Source organism: Coregonus lavaretus, assembly GCF_964263955.1.
Source record: "Coregonus lavaretus genome assembly, contig: HAP1_SCAFFOLD_438, whole genome shotgun sequence".
Taxonomy (NCBI): domain Eukaryota; kingdom Metazoa; phylum Chordata; class Actinopteri; order Salmoniformes; family Salmonidae; genus Coregonus; species Coregonus lavaretus.
Genome location: NW_028159714.1, coordinates 309,656 through 329,815, shown reverse-complemented (window position 1 = coordinate 329,815; position 20,160 = coordinate 309,656). Strand labels below are relative to the sequence as shown.

At 42.5% G+C, this 20,160-nt stretch overlaps 1 protein-coding gene across 1 annotated transcript; it reads left to right on the top strand.

Moving 5' to 3' along the window:
* Window positions 1-7,355: 7,355 nt before the first annotated feature.
* On the top strand, window positions 7,356-18,501 carry LOC311122518 (protein mono-ADP-ribosyltransferase PARP16-like). The gene is made up of 7 exons (XM_084196858.1): window positions 7,356-7,433; window positions 8,223-8,422; window positions 8,737-8,874; window positions 9,420-9,626; window positions 9,856-10,027; window positions 10,326-10,470; window positions 11,320-18,501. Exons 2-7 carry the CDS (start codon window positions 8,231-8,233, stop codon window positions 11,453-11,455), a joined length of 990 nt encoding a protein of 329 aa, XP_084052984.1. The 5' UTR covers window positions 7,356-7,433; window positions 8,223-8,230; the 3' UTR covers window positions 11,456-18,501.
* The last annotated feature ends 1,659 nt before the right edge of the window (window positions 18,502-20,160 follow it).

The window sequence follows — 20,160 nt, the reverse complement described above, 5'->3', positions numbered from 1 at the left end:
TTGCTTAGACACCACAACTTCCTGACTGATGTCTTGAGATGTTGCTTCAATATATCCACATCATTTTCCTTCCTCATGATGCCATCTATTTTGTGAAGTGCACCAGTCCCTCCTGCAGGAAAGCACCCCCACAGCATGATGCTGCCACCCCCGTGCTTCACGGTTGGGATGGTGTTCTTCGGCTTGCAAGATAACCCCTTTTTCCTCCAAACATAACGATGGGAGCTTCAAGTTCCTTGGTGTCCACATCACCAACGAACTATCATGGTCCAAACACACCAAGACAGTCGTGAAGAGGGCACGACAAAGTCTATTCCCCCTCAGGAGACTGAAAAGATTTGGCATGGGTCCTCAGATCCTCAAAAAATTCTACAGCTGCACCATCGAGAGCATCCTGACTGGTTGCATCACCGCCTGGTATGGCAACTGCTTGGCCTCCGACCGCAAGGCACTACAGAGGGTAGTGCATACGGCCCAGTACATCACTGGGGCCAAGCTTCCTGCCATCCAGGACCTCTATACCAGGCGGTGTCAGAGGAAGGCCCTCAAAATTGTCAAAGACTCCAGCCACCCTAGTCATAGACTGTTCTCTCTGCTACCGCACGGCAAGCGGTACCGGAGTGCCAAGTCTAGGTCCAAAAGACTTCTCAACAGCTTCTACCCCCAAGCCATAAGACTCCTGAACAGCTAATCATGGCTACCCAGACTATTTGCACTGCCCCCCCCCCACCCCATCCTTTTTACGCTGCTGCTACTCTGTTAATTATTTATGCATAGTCACTTTAACTCTACCCACATGTACATATTACCTCAACTACCTCAACTAGCCGGTGCCCCCGCACATTGACTCTGCAACGGTACCCCCCTGTATATATAGCCTCCCTACTGTTATTTTATTTTACTTCTGCTCTTTTTTTTTCTCAACACTTTTTTTGTTGTTGTTTTATTTTTACTTTTTTTGTTAAAAATAAATGCACTGTTGGTTAAGGGCTGTAAATAAGCATTTCACTGTAATGTCTGCACCTGTTGTATTCGGCGCATGTGACCAATAAAATTTGATTTGATTTGATGGTCATTATGGCCAAACAGTTCTATTTTTGTTTCATCAGACCAGAGGACATTTCTCCAAAAAGTACGATCTTTGTCCCCATGTGCAGTTGCAAACCGTAGTCTGAATTTTTATGGCGGTTTTGGAGCAGTGGCTTCTTTCTTGCTGAGCGGCCTTTCAGGTTATGTCAATATAGGACTCGTTTTACTGTGGATATAGATACTTTTGTACCTGTTTCCTCCAGCATCTTCACAAGGTCCTTTGCTGTTGTTCTGGGATTGATTTGCACTTTTCACCCCAAAGTACGTTCATCTCTAGGAGACAGAACATGTCTCCTTCCTGAGCGGTATGACGGCTACGTGGTCCCATGGTATTTATACTTGTGTACTACTGTTTGCACAGATGAACGTGGTACCTTCAGGTGTTTGGAAATTGCTTCCAAGGATGAACCAGACTTGTGGAGGTCTACAATTTATTTTGATTTTCCCATAATGTCAAGCAAAGAGGCACTTAATTTGAAGGTAGGCCTTGAAATATATCCACAGTTACACCTCCAATTGACTCAAATGATGTCAATTAGCCTATCAGAAGCTTCTAAAGCCATGACATCATTTTCTGGAATTTTCCAAGCTGTTTAAAGGCACAGTCAACTTAGTGTATGTAAACTTCTGACCCACTGGAATTGTGATACAGTGAATTATAAGTGAAATAATCTGTCTGTAAACAATTGTTGGAAAAATTACTTGTGTCATGCACAAAGTAGATGTCCTGACCGATTTGCCAAAACGATAGTTTGTTAACAAGAAATTTGTGGAGTGGTTGAAAAACAAGTTTTAATGACTCCAACCTAAAGTGTATGTAAACTTCCGACTTCAACTGTACCATTGTAGATTGAAGTGGAACAGCCAGAGTTTGGTTTGTAATATCAGTGACTGTAGCCGTGGTTAAAGGGCAGGTACACTAAAACCTCTATACCATAAAGATAAGCTCACATATGCTATTTTCTCTCTCTCTCTCTCTCTCTCTCTCTGTCTCTCTCTCTCTCTCCTACTCTCTCTCTCTCCCCATCCCTCTCTCTCTCTCTCTCTCTCTCCTCATCTCTCTCTCTCTCTCTCTCTCTCTCTCTCTCTCTCTCTCTCTCTCTCATCTCTCTCTCTCTCTCTCTCTCCTACTCTCTCTCTCTCCCCATCCCTCTCTCTCTCTCTCTCTCTCCTCATCTCTCTCTCTCTCTCTCTCTCTCTCTCTCTCTCTCTCTCTCTCTCTCTCTCTCTCTCTCTCTCTCTCTCTCTCTCTCTCTATATATATATATACAGGTAAAAGTCAGTAAATTAGAATATTTTGAAAAACTTGATTTATTTCAGTAATTGCATTCAAAAGGTGTAACTTGTACATTATATTTATTCATTGCACACAGACTGATGCATTCAAATGTTTATTTCATTTAATTTTGATGATTTGAAGTGGCAACAAATGAAAATCCAAAATTCCGTGTGTCACAAAATTAGAATATTGTGTAAGGGTTACATTTTGAAGACACCTGGTGCCACAAAATAATCAGCTGATTAACTCAAAACACCTGCAAAGGGCTTTAAATGGTCTCTCAGTCCAGTTCTGAAGCCTACACAAACATGGGGAAGACTTCAGATTTGACAGCTGTCCAAAAGGCGACCATCGACACATTGCACAAGGAGGGAAAGACACAAAAGGTTATTGCAGAAGAGGCTGGCTGTTCTCAGAGCTCTGTGTCCAAACACATTAATAGAGAGGCAAAGGGAAGGAAAAACTGTGGTCAGAAAAAGTGTACAAGCGATAGGGATCACCGCGCCCTAGTCAAGATTGTGAAAAAAAAACCATTCAAAAATGTGGGGGAGATTCACAAGGAGTGGACAGCTGCTGGAGTCAGGGCTTCAAGATCCACCACCAAGAGACGCTTGAAAGACATGGGTTTCAACTGCCGCATACCTCGTGTCAAGCCACTGTTGACCAAGAAACAGCGCGAAAAGCGTCTCACCTGGGCTAAGGAAAAAAAGAGCTGGACTGCTGCTGAGTGGTCTAAAGTCATGTTTTCTGACGAAAGCAAATTTTGCATTTCCTTTGGAAATCGAGGTCCCAGAGTCTGGAGGAAGACAGGAGAGGCACAGGATCCACGTTGCCTGAAGTCTAGTGTAAAGTTTCCACCATCAGTGATGGTTTGGGGTGCCATGTCATCTGCTGGTGTCGGTCCACTCTGTTTCCTGAGATCAAGGGTCAACGCAGCCGTCTACCAGCAAGTTTTAGAGCACTTCATGCTTCCTGCTGCTGACCTGCTCTATGGAGATGGAGATTTCAGGTTCCAACAGGACTTGGCGCCTGCACACAGCGCAAAATCTACCCGTGCCTGGTTTACGGACCATGGTATTTCTGTTCTAAATTGGCCAGCCAACTCCCCTGACCTTAGCCCCATAGAAAATCTGTGGGGTATTGTGAAAAGGAAGATGCAGAATGCCAGACCCAACAACGCAGAAGAGTTGAAGGCCACTATCAGAGCAACCTGGGCTCTCATAACACCTGAGCAGTGCCAGAAACTCATCGACTCCATGCCACGCCGCATTAATGCAGTAATTGAGGCAAAAGGAGCTCCAACCAAGTATTGAGTATTGTACATGCTCATATTTTTCATTTTCATACTTTTCAGTTGGCCAACATTTCTAAAAAATCCCTTTTTTGTATTAGCCTTAAGTAATATTCTAATTTTGTGACACACGGAATTTTGGATTTTCATTTGTTGCCACTTCAAATCATCAAAATTAAATGAAATAAACATTTGAATGCATCAGTCTGTGTGCAATGAATAAATATAATGTACAAGTTACACCTTTTGAATGCAATTACTGAAATAAATCAAGTTTTTCAAAATATTCTAATTTACTGACTTTTACCTGTATATATATATATATATATATATATATATATATATATATATATATATATATATATATATATATACTACCGTTCAAAAGTTTGGGGTCACTTAGACATTTCCTTGTTTTCCATGAAAACATACATGAAATGAGTTTGAATAGGAAATATAGCAAAATGCATAGGAAATGTAGTCATTGACAAGGTTAGAAATAATGATTTTTAATTGAAATAATAAATGTGTCCTTCAAACTTTGCAGCAATTACAGCCTTGTAGACGTTTGGCATTCTAGTTGTCAATTTGTTGAGGTAATCTGAAGAGATTTCACCCCATGCTTCCTGAAGCACCTCCCACAAATTGGATTGGCTTGATGGGCACTTCTTTTACGTACCATACGGTCAAGCTGTTCCCACAACAGCTCAATAGGGTTGAGATCCGGTGACTGTGCTGGCCACTCCATTATAGACAGAATACCAGCTGACTGCTTCTTCCCTAAATAGTTATTGCATAGTTTGGAGCTGTGCTTTGGGTCATTGTCCTGTTGTAGGAGGAAATTAGCTCCAATCAAGCGCCGTCCACAGGGTATGGCATGGCGTTGCAAAATGGAGTGATAGCCTTCTTTCTTCAAGATCCCTTTTACCCTGTACAAATCTCCCACTTTACCACCACCAAAGCACCCCCAGACCATCACATTGCCTCCACCATGCTTGACAGATGGCATCAAGCACTCCTCCAGCATCTTTTCATTTGGTCTGCGTCTCACAAATGTTCTTCTTTGTGATCTGAACACCTCAAACTTCGATTTGTCTGTCCATAAAACTTTTTTCCAATCTTCCTCTGTCCAGTGCCTGTGTTCTTTTGCCCATCTTATTTTTATTGGCCAGTCTGAGATATGGCTTTTTCTTTGCAACACTGCCTAGAAAGTCAGCATCCCGGAGTCGCCTCTTCACTGTTGACGTTGAGACTGGTGTTTTGCAGGTACTATTTAATGAAGCTGCCAGTTGAGGACCTGTGAGGCGTCTGTTTCTCAAGCTAGACACTCTAATGTATTTGTCCTCTTGCTCAGTTGTGCACCGGGGCCTCCCACTTCTCTTTCTATTCTGGTTAGAGCCAGTTTGCGCTGTTCTGTGAAGGGAGTAGTACACAGCGTTGTGCGAGATCTTCAGTTTCTTGGCAATTTCTCGCATGGAATAGTTTTCATTTCTCAGAACAAGAATAGACTGACGAGTTTCAGAAGAAAGTTATTTGTTTCTGGCCATTTTGAGCCTGTAATTGAACCCACAATTGCTGATGCTCCAGATACTCAACTAGTCTCAAGAAGGCTAGCACCCCAATGGTGGAACAAGCTTTTTTTAAACTATTTTCTACATTGCAGAATAATAGTGAAGACATCAAAACTATGAAATAACACATATGGAATCATGTAGTAACCAAAAAAGTGTTAAACAAATCTAAATATATTTTATATTTGAGATTCTTCAAATAGCCACCCTTTGCCTTGATGACAGCTTTGCACACTCTTGGCATTCTCTCAACCAGCTTCACATGGAATGCTTTTCCAACAGTCTTGAGGGAGGTCCCACATATGCTGAGCACTTGTTGGCTGCTTTTCCTTCACTCTGCGGTCCGACTCAAACCATCTCAATTTGGTTGAGGTCGGGGGATTGTGGAGGCCAGGTCATCTGATGCAGCACTCCATCACTCTCTTTCTTGGTAAAATAGCCCTTACAAAGCCTGGAGGGGTGTTGGGTCATTGTCCTGTTGAAAAACAAATGATAGTCCCACTAAGCCCAAACCAGATGGGATGGCGTATCACTGCAGAATGCTGTGGTAGCCATGCTGGTTAAGTGTGCCTTGAATTCTAAATAAATCACAGACTATGTCACCAGCAAAGCACCCCCACACCATAACACCTCCTCCTCCATACTTTACGGTGGGAAATACGCATGTGGAGATCGTCCGTTCACCCACACCGCGTCTCACAAAGACACAGCGGTTGGAACCAACAATCTCCAATTTGGACTCCAGACCAAAGGACAAATTTCCACCAGTCTAATGTCCATTGCTCGTGTTTCTTGGCCCAAGCAAGTCTCTTCTTATTATTGGTGTCATTTAGTAGTGGTTTCTTTGCAGCAATTCGACCATGAAGGCCTGATTCACACAGTCTCCTCTGAACAGTTGATGTTGGGATGTGTCTGTTACTTGAACTCTGTGAAGCATTTATTTGGGCTGCAATTTCTGAGGCTGGTAACTTTAATGAACTTATCCTCCGCAGCAGAGGTAACTCTGGGTCTTCCATTCCTGTGGCGGTCCTCATGAGAGCCAGTTTCATCATAGCACTTGATGGTTTTTGGTGACTGCCTCATGAAGCTGGTTGAGAGAATGCCAAGAGTGTGCAAAGCTGTCATCAAGGCAAAGGGTGGCTATTTGAAGAATCTCAAATATAAAATATATTTTGATTTGTTTAACACTTTTTTGGTTACTACATGATTCCATATGTGTTATTTCATAGTTTTGAAGTCTTCACTATTATTCTACAATGTAGAAAATAGTAAAAATAAAGAAAAACCCTTGAATGAGTAGGTGTCCAAACTTTTGCCTGGTACTGTATATCTCAAGAAGCAGCCCCTGCATAAAGAGAGGCACATTTCCAGTAAAATAAACTGTGGGACTATTCCATCGATGCCACCAGCCTACGCCACCCAATGTCCTCCATCATCCAACCCCAAGTTCATCCCTGTGAGCAACATACACAACTCTAGAGACTGCAAGACTAGTTGTCTTTAAATCGTGAGTCTTCACTACGTGGCCGGTTACATGGTTCCAGCAGAGGGGTTTCCACTAGTTACCACAGCCACAAAGTCAAAATTGACTGTTGTAAAAATTCATGAAAACAAACATTAGCTTTTTTTAAAATCTTAATTTAAGGTTAGGGTTAGGCATAAGGTTAGCAGTGTGGTTAAGGTTAAGGTTTAAAAATCACATTTTAATAAGATCAATTGTAGAAATAGGAGGGGTTTATGACTTGTAGATGTGGTAACTAGTGACGACCCCATCAGAGAGGAAGAGGCGAAGCGAGAGGATTTACTCAGCCCAAAATCTGTCAGTGTGAGATAAGTGTTCTTATTATACCTCAGTGGATATAAGGCTTTTTTTGTATGGAGGTCTATGAGAGTGTCGAATTCCGTGAGGCTTATTTGATCGAACAGAAGTTTCGTAATGTTTAGTCCTGTTACATATGTACTGATATAAGTGGATGCACGTGGAATTCCGGCAATTTTGAGAAAAACGACGTGGTTGTGCTTGTTAATTCACACGCGTATCTGCTCTCTCATTGGCTAGAATTGTCCCACCTCATCTCGCCTGCCTTCGACCATTGAGGACATGTATTTCCATTGTTAGAGCGGTCAGTCGGCTATCTTTTCAATATATTCAATTATCTTTGGGACCAGTCGAACCAGTGGGAGGTAACTGGGGCTCACTCAGGTAGGTTTTTTTAAGCAATCCGTTTTTTAAATATCTCCTCGAAAGTCTAGTTATTACTAGTTGGCAAGTACATAAAGACGGTTTAGTATTGTTTGTGAGCCAGATCTCTTGCTATCTGTCGGATATGCTAATTCGTTTATGCTAAGCTAACGTTAGCTATCCAGCTAACTACCAGCTTCATCTAACGTTAGTTACCTGTCATATTTAGTATGACTGACCCACGTTGTTTTATTAAGATAGCCTAAGATACGTTTGTAAAGTAGCATTGTGTCTCTTTTTAAACGAAGTGTTTAACATTATCATAATGAACCAACAGGTTTTGTTGACATATGGCACAACTATGTAAACATCATTAGCTAACTAGCTATAGCCCGTGGCTGGCTACACATGCTATTTGCGCTCAATCTTTACCACCAAAGGCTAGTTAACAAGCCAACTGGGTCAATGCTTTTCTGAATCTATTCTGATTAGAAGGGTCCTGCCACATCTCTATTTAAATCTAAAGGCGTCCCTCCACATTTGAATGGTTTCACACAGTAGCAGTTTTCGCACAATCAATATCCTGTTTATACATGTCTATGATTACATTTCACATTTACATTTACGTCATTTAGCAGACGCTCTTATCCAGAGCGACTTACAAATTGGTGCAGTCACCTTATGATAGCCAGTGGGACAACCACTTTACTATTATTATTATTATTATTTTTTTTTTTAAATCTGTCAATGATGTCGTGTCCATATACAATTGGGACCTGCAGACCCGTCTCTTATCTTCCGTGTCTACAGTGTTGGGAATGCAGCCGCCACTCCCACCGGATGAAGTCAGAGAGCTGGTGTGTTCCTGTCTTCACAGGGACCCAGTGGCCGCTGACCTGAGATGCAGCCTGTTTGTGGCCGCTGCTCAGAGCTACAGGAGGGACTCAGTGCTCAGACCCTACCCCCCAAGATACATCAGAGACACAGACACCAAGGACTTTGATGAGCTGGTGAGGAATCGGACAGGACAGAAAACACTGATATTTTCCCCATATCAAAAGATTATTTATTTATTTTATTTTACCTTTATTTAACTAGGCAAGTCAGTTAAGAACAAATTCTTATTTACAATGACGGCCTTCAATGTTTGACTTATAATTCAAAACTTCAGATGTAGCCTTTCTGCTAGAATTCAAACACATTATTCAGCATCACTGTGTACCATACCCGTCCAGTTGGTGCTGCAATGTACTGTAATCAATACTGTACTGTGTTGATGTAGCCGCGTCTCCTGGGTTATAAACTGCTCTCGTGTTCCTCCCAGCTGTCAGATGTGAGCAGTTTGCCTGGTGTGAGGGAGTTGGTGAGACTGAGACCTGGTGAAGCAGACCATCATCTGGCTCTCACACACTGGCTTCTCTCCTCCAAGAGCTTCGCTGTGAAGACACTGCAGAAAGACGAGGTAAAGGCAATGTCAATAACATGATCACCTCTCTATCAACATTCTCCGTTTGTTGGATGTTCCTGCCAGTTTAGAATTACCATCTTTACCCAACACCTAACAATCACGTCAAGGGGTTTGGATCTCTTGGCGTAACTGCTAAGTTATTCTGCTGACAGTTGCTGGTCCCGGGTTCGAGTCCTGGCCAGGGATTGGCCCTTGAATTGACTGCAAATATTTGATGTCCCTGTTCCCCTTCTCCTCTGCTGCCCCCCACCAGTATGTCAAGCTCTGTAACCTGACATAGATCTCTGCTGCCCCCACCAGTATGTCAAGCTCTGTAACCTGACATAGATCTCTGCTGCCCCCACCAGTATGTCAAGCTCTGTAACCTGAAGGAGATCTCTGCTGCCCCCACCAGTATGTCAAGCTCTGTAACCTGACAGAGATCTCTGCTGCCCCCCACCAGTATGTCAAGCTCTGTAACCTGACAGAGATCTCTGCTGCCCCCCACCAGTATGTCAAGCTCTGTAACCTGACAGAGATCTCTGCTGCCCCCCCACCAGTATGTCAAGCTCTGTAACCTGACGGAGAGTGAGGGGATCTCTACGCCGGTCCCAGACTTCCTGTTTGAGCTGGAGTACTGTGACCAGATGAACGTTAAGTTTGAGAAGACACGGGCGGGACGCGACCTCTTGTATGCATTCCACGGCAGCCGACTGGAGAACTTTCATTCTATCATCCACAACGGACTACACTGCCACCTCAACAAGGTCAGTGCAGAAATATGGCAGCCCCACCAGGCCTGTTATGATGATGATGATGATCCTTTTTATTTATTTGGTTCCCAGTAGCCCTACTCGAATATATATTTTCAGATTGATGGTTGATTTGATATGTTCACGGATAATTGTTATGTTTGAGTCAATAGCCAATATTAGCTACAAAATAAATGGACTTGTATTGATGAAGTTGCAGAGTAAAAAAAAATGTTCCCCACAGACGTCGTTGTTCGGAGAGGGCACCTACCTCACCAGTGACCTCAGCATGGCGGTCCTCTACAGTCCCCATGGCAACGGTTGGCGTGACAGTCTCCTGGGACCATTGCTAAGCTGTGTCGCCATGTGTGAGGTCATCGACCACCCAGACGTGAAGTGCCAGGTGAAGAGGAAAGGTACATTTTCACAACATCTAGGATGCTTTATAACAGATGAGTGGAGACTCAGTACAGGCAGAGGTGGATACGCCTCTCCTCTGAGTCTGGTTCCTCTCAAGGTTTCTTTCTTCTAGGGAGTTTTCTCCTTTTTCATCTGCTTGCTCTTAGGGGTTGAGGCCGGGTTACTGTAATGCACTTTTTGATGTGAAAAGGGCTTTTTGATTAATTTGATTGATTGATGGACAATGCTACAGAAATGTAAACAATGGCTACCTCCTAAACCCTGTCAATAATCATTTCCCTAAATCTGTTTCAGACTCCGAGACCATTGACCGGCAGCGATCCAGAGCCAGGAACAGCGAAGGAGGAGAGGTCCCTCAGAAGTACTTTGTGGTCACCAACAATCAGCTGCTCCGAGTCAAGTACCTGCTAGTGTACTCTCAGAGAAGACATCTGTCCAGGTGAGTCACTCACTACCTGTATGGACGGAGCACTACTATTAAATGCTAACACGTCTTTGACAAACGGCTAATTAAATGCTAACACGTCTTTGACAAACGGCTAATTAAATGCTAACACGTCTTTGACAAACGGCTAATTAAATGCTAACACGTCTTTGACAAACGGCTAACTGGATGTACAAATGCGGTCAAATATATTGGTACCCTTGCACTTTATAATCGAGCAGAATGTTCTGTTTTTTTCTTTTCAAAACTGGTTCAATGACAATGTCTACCCTGTAGGCACCTGCAACTTACCACAGGTGAGATTGGTTACACAGTGAACAAGAATCATTACCTCCAACAAAAATAATTTAGAATTTAGAATAATTTAGTCCAGGCCATTTTTTAATTTGAAGTAAAACAATCTCAATTTCACTTAGATTTGTTAGTTTTTTTGGTCCTGTGCAGTTACAAATCAAACAACGTAAACACAACGTTTTTTCAACATCAAGTGATTTTATAAGAAATAGTATGTATGCACGCATGACTGTAAGTCGCTTTGGATAAAAGCGTCTGCTAAATGGCATTATTATTATTATTATTATTATTATTTAAATAGTGAATCATGCAAGGGGTGCCAATATATTTTACCATCTGTATTATCTTTGCTGCCCTCTAGTGGTGTCTTTGTGTGTTGCCAGTACATTGGGAAAAGGATGAACTTTCCAGCATGGCGTCAGCAGATGCTTCAGATTTTCATTGCCGTTCCAACTCCTATATGCGTTTTTACTTCTTCTGTAGAGCAGATGTAGTCTTTTGACTTGTGTGATGTGATTGTAATGTGATTTTTTTTGGTGATGTTTCCAGACATTCCCGGGGCAGATCGTGGCCGGTCAGACATCACTTTGCCATCATGATGAGTCTGTACCTGCTGCTACTCATCTTCATCGGTGCCTTCAACTCCACCACGTTCCTCTCCTTCTGGAACCGGCTCTTCCGGTGATGTCACAACCACAGGACACACACACACACACACACTCTTCTCGGGGGACGTCACAATCAAATCACTGGACCACACTCTTTCCGTGACATCACAGGACATGCTCTTCTGTTGACATCACAGGACGGCCATGACACTTTTCCACTGCAGCCCCAGTTTGTCTAGCCTGAGGCTCTCTGGTGTTTTACTGGGGGGATAGTTTCCTTTCCGTCCCTTGCGTTTACCCTAAGGCACATGTGTGAAACTCATTCCACGGAGGGCCGAGTGTCTGCGGTTTTATTGCTCCTACCCTATAGTTGATTGATGAATTAAGGTCACTGATTAGTAAATAACTCCCCTCACCTGATTTGTCGAGGTCTTAATTGAAAGGGAAAAACCAAAAACCCACAGACAGTAGGCCCTCCATGACATGAGTTTGACGCCACTGCACTTAGGACTTGGGAAGAGCAGTGTGTCAAGTTCAACAACCTCTGAATATTCAACAGTTTCTTATGAGAAGGAATAGTTCATCTAGACATGGACCATTCTTCTCATTCATAGTGCCTTCCCTAACACAGAGACAGACGGAAAGACAGACAGACAGACAGGAGACACGGGACAGGACAGGAGACACAGGACAGGACAGGAGACAGGACAGGAGACGGACAACGGACAGGACAGGAGACAGACAGCCAGACAGGACAGGAGACACAGGACAGGAGACACAGGACAGGAGACGGACAACGGACAGGACAGGAGACAGACAGCCAGACAGGACAGGAGACAGACAGCCAGACAGGACAGAAGACAGACAGGACAGGAGACAGACAGCCAGACAGGACAGCAGACAGACAGCCAGACAGGACAGCAGACAGCCAGACAGGACAGCAGACGTGGGGAAATAGAACAAACATACTATTGCACCTTAACACTGTTTCCCTTTCATGTTTTTCCATCTCCCATCCCTTAGTATGCATGGTTATAACGCCCTAATGCTGTTTTCACATGGTTATTACAACTCTATGGTTATAATAATAATAATATAATAACATGCCATTTAGCAGACACTTTTATCCAAAGCGACTTACAGTCATGCGTGCATACATTTTTACGTATGGGTGGTCCCAGGGATCGAACCCACTACCCTGGCGTTACAAGCGCCATGCTCTACCAACTAAGGCTGTTTTCACATTGAAGGAGACCATGCTTTGAGTCATTTCCTGTTGTTGAAAGGAAACTTTATCATGGACTACAATTGTGCAATGTGGCTGTACAACAATGTGACCCGCAATGGCAAACCTATAGACAAACAGGATACCGTTTCCTGTGTGGACAGGCACTGTCTTCCCGACCAAACGGATGCTTAAAGGTAGCCACGAGCAACACCGCACATATTGAGATGAGCGAGATTTTTTGACTTCGCTCTCACACAGTGACGCACAGTATCTGCGCGCGCGCACGGGTTTGCTTCATGCTGATAAAGCGCGGTTGCCACGAGACCAAAGCATGGGAGAAGTTGAGCCTAGCGCTTCAACGCTCTTACTGGTTGCGGAAATTGACCCACGATGCTGTTTACTTCCTCCATCTACGTAATAACGTCGACCTTTTTAACGTCACTTTAACAAACAGGTTGGAGGTCAATTTTCAGGACACCGAGTAACAGTAATAATTCAAATTTCCCTCATGAATATGTGATTTTGCAGACGCTTTTATCCAAAGAGGCTTACAGTGATGCGTGCATACATTTTAACCTATGGGTGGTCCCGGGAATCGAACCCCACTACCCTGGCGTTGCAAGCACCATGCTCCACCAACTGAGCTACATGGGACCATTGTAAAGGATAGGAATGTAGGTGTACTTCCTAAATTAACTGGACTTGAAATGGAATTGACCCTGCTAAAAAAATATACACAGTGCATTTGGAAAAATATTCAGACCCCTTGACTTTTTCCACATTTTGTTACGTTACAGCCTTTTTCTAAAATTGATAAAATTGTTTTTAAAAAGGTTTTTAGACATTTTTCTGAGATTATAATTGTTTTATTTTATTTTTAATAATAAGTAATTCAGACCATTTTGTTGCAGCACCTTTTGGCAGCGATTACAGCTTCAAGTCTTTTTGGGTATGACTCTACAAGCGTGGCACACCAGTATTTGAGGGTTTCTCCCATTCTTCTCTGCAGATCCTCTCAAGCTTGGATGGGGAGCGTCGCTGCACAGCTATTTTCAGGTCTCTCCAGAGATGTTCGATCGGGTTCAAGTCTGGGCTCTGAATGTCCTTCTGCGTTGGCTTGCCTGTGTGTTTAGGGTCGTTGTCCTGTTAGAAGGTGAACCTTCGCGCCAGTGTGAGTTCCTGAGCGCTCTGGAGCAGGTTTTCATCAAGAATCTCTCTGTACTTTGCTCCTTTCATCTTTCCCTCGATCCTGACTAGTCTCCCAGTCCCTGCCGCTGAAAAACATTCCCACAGCATGATGCTGCCACTACCATGCTTCACCGTAGGGATGGTGCCAGGTTTCCTCCAGACTTGACACTTGGCATTCAGGCCAAAGAGTTTAATCTTGGTTTAATCAGACCAGAGAATCTTGTTTCTCATGGTCTGAGAGGCCTTTAGGTGCCTTTTGGCAAACTCCAAGCGGGCTGTCAATGATCTGTTACTGAGGAGTGGCTTCCGTCTGGCCAATCTACCATAAAGGCCTGATTGGTGGAGTGCTGCAGAGATGGTTGTCCTTCTGGAAGGTTCTCCCATCTCCACAGAGGAACTCTGGAGCTCTGTCAGAGTGACCATCGGGTTCATGGACATCTCCGTGACCAAGGCTCTTCTCCCCCGATTGCTCAGTTTGGCCGGGCGGCCAGCTCTAGGAAGAGTCTTGGTAGTTCCAAACTTATTCCATTTAAGAATGATGGAGGCCACTGTGTTCTTGGGAACCTTCAATGCTGCAGAAATTTTTTGGTACCCTTCCCCAGATCTGTGCATCAACACAATCCTGTCCTTCGACATCATGGCTTGGTTTTTGCTCTGACATGCAGTCAACTGTGGGACTTTATGGAGACAGGTGTGTGCCTTTCCAAATCATGTCCAATCAATTGCATTTACCACAGGTGGACTCCAATCAAGTTGTAGAAACATCTCAAGGATTGACCAATGGAAACAGGATGCAGCTGAGCTCAATTTCAAGTCTCATAGCAAAGGGTCTGAATACTTATGTAAATGTCTTTTTATTTTTTTTATACATTAGCAAAAATGTCTAAACCTGTTTTCGCTTTGTCATTATGGGGTATTGTCGGTAGATTGATTAGGGGGGAAAAAATAATTGTATCCATTTTAGAATACGGCTGTAATGTAACAAAATGTGGAAAAAGGGAAGGGGTCTGACTACTTTCCAAATGCACTGTATACAGTTAAATTGATTAAATTAATTAAATTGTGCTCATTTTTTTTTTTTATTGTTGCACAACTACTTACCTTTTGCCTTACGCTTAGCGAATATCAAATACTGCTAAGATTGTTGCTGTCATCAGTAATCACTGCTATATAGAATTCTTCTGGGTCGTATTCATTAGTGTACACAGAAGCAAAATGTAGCAAAAAAAGGATTCCTGCCAATGTAGTCCTTGTATCTGTACATGATCTTGGTGGGCAACTTCTTTGTCTAGAGGACTTTCCACGGTTGTTTTTATAACGGTTTGAGTTAGTATATGCTTTGCTGTTGTACTTTTATAATGAGAAATCACATATATGTATGTGTGTATGTGTGTATGTATGTATGTATGTATATATATCTATATATATATATATATATATATATATATATATATGTATATGTGTGTGTGTGTGTGTGTGGGTATTTAACCACTTGAATTCGTCAAGAGGACCCTAATTCTTGAAGACATGTTATATATTCCTTATATTTAATTGTTATAAGATATTCCCAAAACAATCACATCACATTAAATGTGCTTTTGTATCGCTTATGACATTTAAATTTCTTACAGTTGATCTTGATCGTAACAAATATATTTTGTTTTCTTTCCCTTTTTTGAGACAAACTTTAATTCAAGTGGATTATAGCTGCAACATATTTCGCTTACAGTGCTTTCTAAAGAAAGAAAAGGGCTGAAATATCGCATCTCAACAGAAAAGGGCTTGAAATATCGCATCTCAACAGAAAAGGGCTTGAAATATCACATCTCAACAGCACTTGACAAGCTATACAAGATTAGACAAAAGGCTTTTTCTCTTAAACTCAAAGGATTTGAGGTTGGAGTATTCAGATATTACTAAGTATAAAAAAATAGGAAATAGTACTGTCAGTGACCGTGGCCTGTAATGAAAACGGACTGGTTGGTTGGGTGATACACTACTTGGCAAAAGTATGTGGACACCTGCTCGTCGAACATCTCATTCCAAAATCATGGGCATTCATATGGAGTTGGTCCCCCCTTTGCTGCTACAACAGCCTTCAATCTACTGCGAAGGCTTTCCACTAGATGTGGAACATTGCTACAGGGACTTGCTTCCATTCAGCCACAAGAGCATTTGTGAGGTCGGGCACTGATGTTGGGTGATTCGGCCTGGCTCGCAGTCGGTGTTCCAATTCATCCCAAAGGTGTTCGATGGGATTGAGGTCAGGGCTCTGTGCAGGCCAGTCAAGTTATTCCACACCGATCTGGACAAACCATTTCTGTATGGACCTCGCTTTGTGCACCGGGGCATTATCATGCTGAAACAGAAAAGGGCCTTCCCCAAACTGTTGCCACAAAGTTGAAAGCGCAGACTCTTCATTGTATGCTGTAGCGTTAAGATTTCCCTTCATTGGAACTAAGGGGCCTAGCCCGAACCATGAAAAACAGCCACAGACCATTATTCCTCCACCAAACTTTACAGTTGGCATTATGCATTCGGGCAGGTAAGGTTCTCCTGGCATCCGCCAAACCCAGATTCGTCCGTCGGACTGCCAGAGGGTGAAGCGTGATTCATCACTCCAGAGAATGCGTTTCCACTGCTCCAGAGTCCAATGGCGGCGAGCTTTACACCACTCCAGCCGATGCTTGGAATTGCGCATGGTGATCTTAGGCTTGTGTGCGGTTGCTCGGCCATGGAAACCCATTTCATGAAGCTCCCGACGAACAGTTATTGTGCTGACATTGCTTCGAGAGGCAGTTTGGAACTTGGTAGTGAGTGTTGCAACCGAGGACAGATTCAGCACCGCTTCAGCACTCGCTGGTCCCGTTCTGTGACCTTGTGTGGCCTACCACTTTGCGGCTGAGCCGTTGTTGCTCCTAGATGTTTCCACTTTACAATAACAGCACTTACAGTTGACCGGGGCAGCTCTAGCAGGGCAGAAATTTGACGAACTGACTTGTTGGAAAGGTGGCATCCCTATGACGGTGCCACGTTGAAAGTCACTGAGCTCTTCAGTACGGGCCATTCTACTGTCAATGCTTGTCTATGGAGATTGCATGGCTGTGTGCTTGATTTTATACACCTGTCAGCAACGGGTGTGGCTGAAATGGCCGAATCCACTAATTTGAATGTAGGTCCACATATTTTTGAATATATAGTGTATGTCTATATGGGTGTTGTCGTGTGTTGAGATGGGGATGTTATCCTGTGGAGAGATGATTTGTGAGATGGGGATGTTGTCTTGTGTAGAGATGATTTGTGAGATGGGGACGTTATCCTGTGTAGAGATTATTTGTGAGATGGGGACGTTATCCTGTGTAGAGATGAGAAGAACCATAAAAGGTTGTTTGATGTATAACTTCCAGTTCTGAGTCTCATTGGTCTGTGTGTTCCTCCGGATTGTAACTTTATCATGCTGCCTGTCAGTGGGAATGCTTTATGACACCTGGATCCCTGAAGGTCCATTCTTATCAACAGGACCAATATACGGGCTTGATAACAGTGGCGGCTAGCTTTGTTCACCGAGGAGTCTGCCATACACAAACTATTATGTAAATAAGTCACTGCCTGGTCTGTCCCTGTCCAGATAACACAAGGCTGTCCCTGTCAATGTTATTGGATAGAAGAAGAAAAACTAGTTTAGTCAGTAAGGATGGATTTACGTAAATTAACATGCTTTTGAATCATAGTATATTGAAATCTGTAGTGCAATCCTGCATCAATAGTTTACTTACAAACTGAAAACATTTAGCAAAGGGTCAGTTTGCAAAAAGCAATTTGTAGCTTAGCATTTTATGACTTAAAACAATTATATTTCTCAACTGATATATGAATCAATAAGTACAATATGTTCCCTCGGACCAGATTTATAAAACATTTTCATTAGAACAAAGTTGGTTCCAGAAGAAAGTTAATAAACACCAAATCACTTATCTGTCAATTTCATTATTTTTCATTTATCCAACCTTGATGTACTTTTTGTGCCCTACATTCCCTCTGGAAAATAACAGATGCAAAGTTTTAAATTCATCCCTAAACATCCAAACTAGGTGGTTTATCAGATCTGACAATGTTTTTATTAATTGATACCTTTTGAAACTACAAATTGTACGGAGAAGCAGACCACATCCTCTTGGTCTTTATCACAGTCCTAAGTGGTGTTTCAGAAGCCTGTGATTGTAACTGAAGGTATCAGACATGTCTGTGGAATGACTGAAAACTGCTCAATGAAGACCTACTGTGAAAAAATGACCACGTGTACTTGTCAATTTGTTTCTTTTTCTTGATTAACTATTTCTTCACCAGAACCCACTTTTATATGAACCAGACAGACGTCTGAAGGACGTCCAGAGAACAACCAGGCTATTGTTGGGCCGGGCAGTAGTTCTGTCTTCTAGAGAACAACCAGGCTATTGTTGGGCCGGGCAGTAGTTCTGTCTTCTAGAGAACAACCAGGCTATTGTTGGGCCGGGCAGTAGTTCTGTCTTCTAGAGAACAACCAGGCTATTGTTGGGCCGGGCAGTAGTTCTGTCTTCTACTGACTGTTATTGCAGGCTCATAAACACCCAGTTATTCAGTAACCTCTATGCAGGTGTACAGTGCTTTCAAAAAGTGTTCACACCCCTTGATATTTTCCACATTTTGTTATGTTACAGCGTGAATAAATTTTTAAAAAAATTATATATATATAATTGTCACTGGCCTACACACAATACTTTATTTTACTTCTGCTCTTTTTTTCTCAACACTTTTTTTGTTGTTGTTTTATTCTTACTTTTTTTGTTTAAAATAAATGCACTGTTGGTTAAGGGCTGTAAGTAAGCATTTCACTGTAATGTCTGCACCTGTTGTATTCGGCGCATGTGACCAATAAAATTTGATTTGATTTGATTTGGAATACCCCATAATGTCAAAGTGGAATTATGTTTTTAGACATTTTTACAAATTCATTAAAAATGAAAAGCTGAAATGTCTTGAGTCAATAAGTATTCAATAGTATTTGTTATGGCAAGCCTAAATAAGTTCAGGAGTAAACATGTGCTTGACAAGTCACATAAGTTGCATGGACTCACTCTTATGTGCAATAATAACATGATTTTTTTATGACTACCTATAATATGATTCGTGGTCCTCTGTAGCTCAGCTGGTAGAGCACGGCGCTTGTAACGCCAAGGTAGTGGGTTCGATCCCCGGGACCACCCATACACAAAAAAAAATGTATGCACGCACGACTGTAAGTCGCTTTGGATAAAAGCGTCTGCTAAATGGCATATTATTTATTATGACTACCTCATCTCTGTACCCCACACATACAATTATCTGTAAGGTCCCTCAGTCGAGCAGGGAATTTCAAACACAATTTCAACCACAAAGACCAGGGAGGTTTTCCAATGCCTCACAAAGAAGGGCTCCTATTGGTAGATGGGTAAAAAATAGAAAAGTAGACATTGAATATCCCTTTGAGCATGGTGCTGTTATTAATTACACTGTGGACGGTGCATCAATACACCCAGTCACTACAAAGATACAGGCGTCCTTCCTAACTCAGTTGCCGGATAGGAAGGAAACCGCTCAGGGATTTCACCATGAGGCCAATGGTGATTTTAAATTCAGTTACAGAGTTTAATGGCTGTGATAGAAGAAAACGGAGGATGGATCAACAACATTGTAGTTACTCCACAATACTAACTTATTTGATAGAGTGAAAAAAAGGAAGCCTGTACAGAATACAAATATTCCAAAACATGCATCCTGTTTGCAACAAGGCACCAAAGTAATACTGCAAGAAAATGTGGCAAAGCAATTCACTTTTGGTCCTGAAAACAAAGTGTTATGTTTGGGGCAAATCCCACCACTCTCCATATTTTAAAGCATAGTGGTGGCTGCATTATGTTATGGGTATGCTTGTAATCATCAAGGACTGGGGAGTTTTTCAGGAATAAAAAAGAAACAGAATGGAACTAAGCACAGGCAAAATCCTAGAGGAAAACCTGGTTCAGTCTGCTTTCCACCAGACACTGGGAGATGAATTCACCTTTCAGCAGGACAATAACCTAAAACACAAGGCCAAATCTTCACTGAAGTTGCTTACCAAGAAGACAGTGAGTGTTCCTGAGTGGCCGAGTTACAGTTTTGACTTAAATCTACTTGACAATCTATGGCAAGACCTGAAAATGATTGTATAGCAATGATCAACAACCAATTTGACAGAGCTTGAAGAATTTTGAAAAGAATAATGGGCAAAAATGTTGCACAATCCAGGTGTGGAAAGCTCTTAGAGACTTACCCAGAAATACTTTCTGTTATTGCTGCCAAATTTGCTTC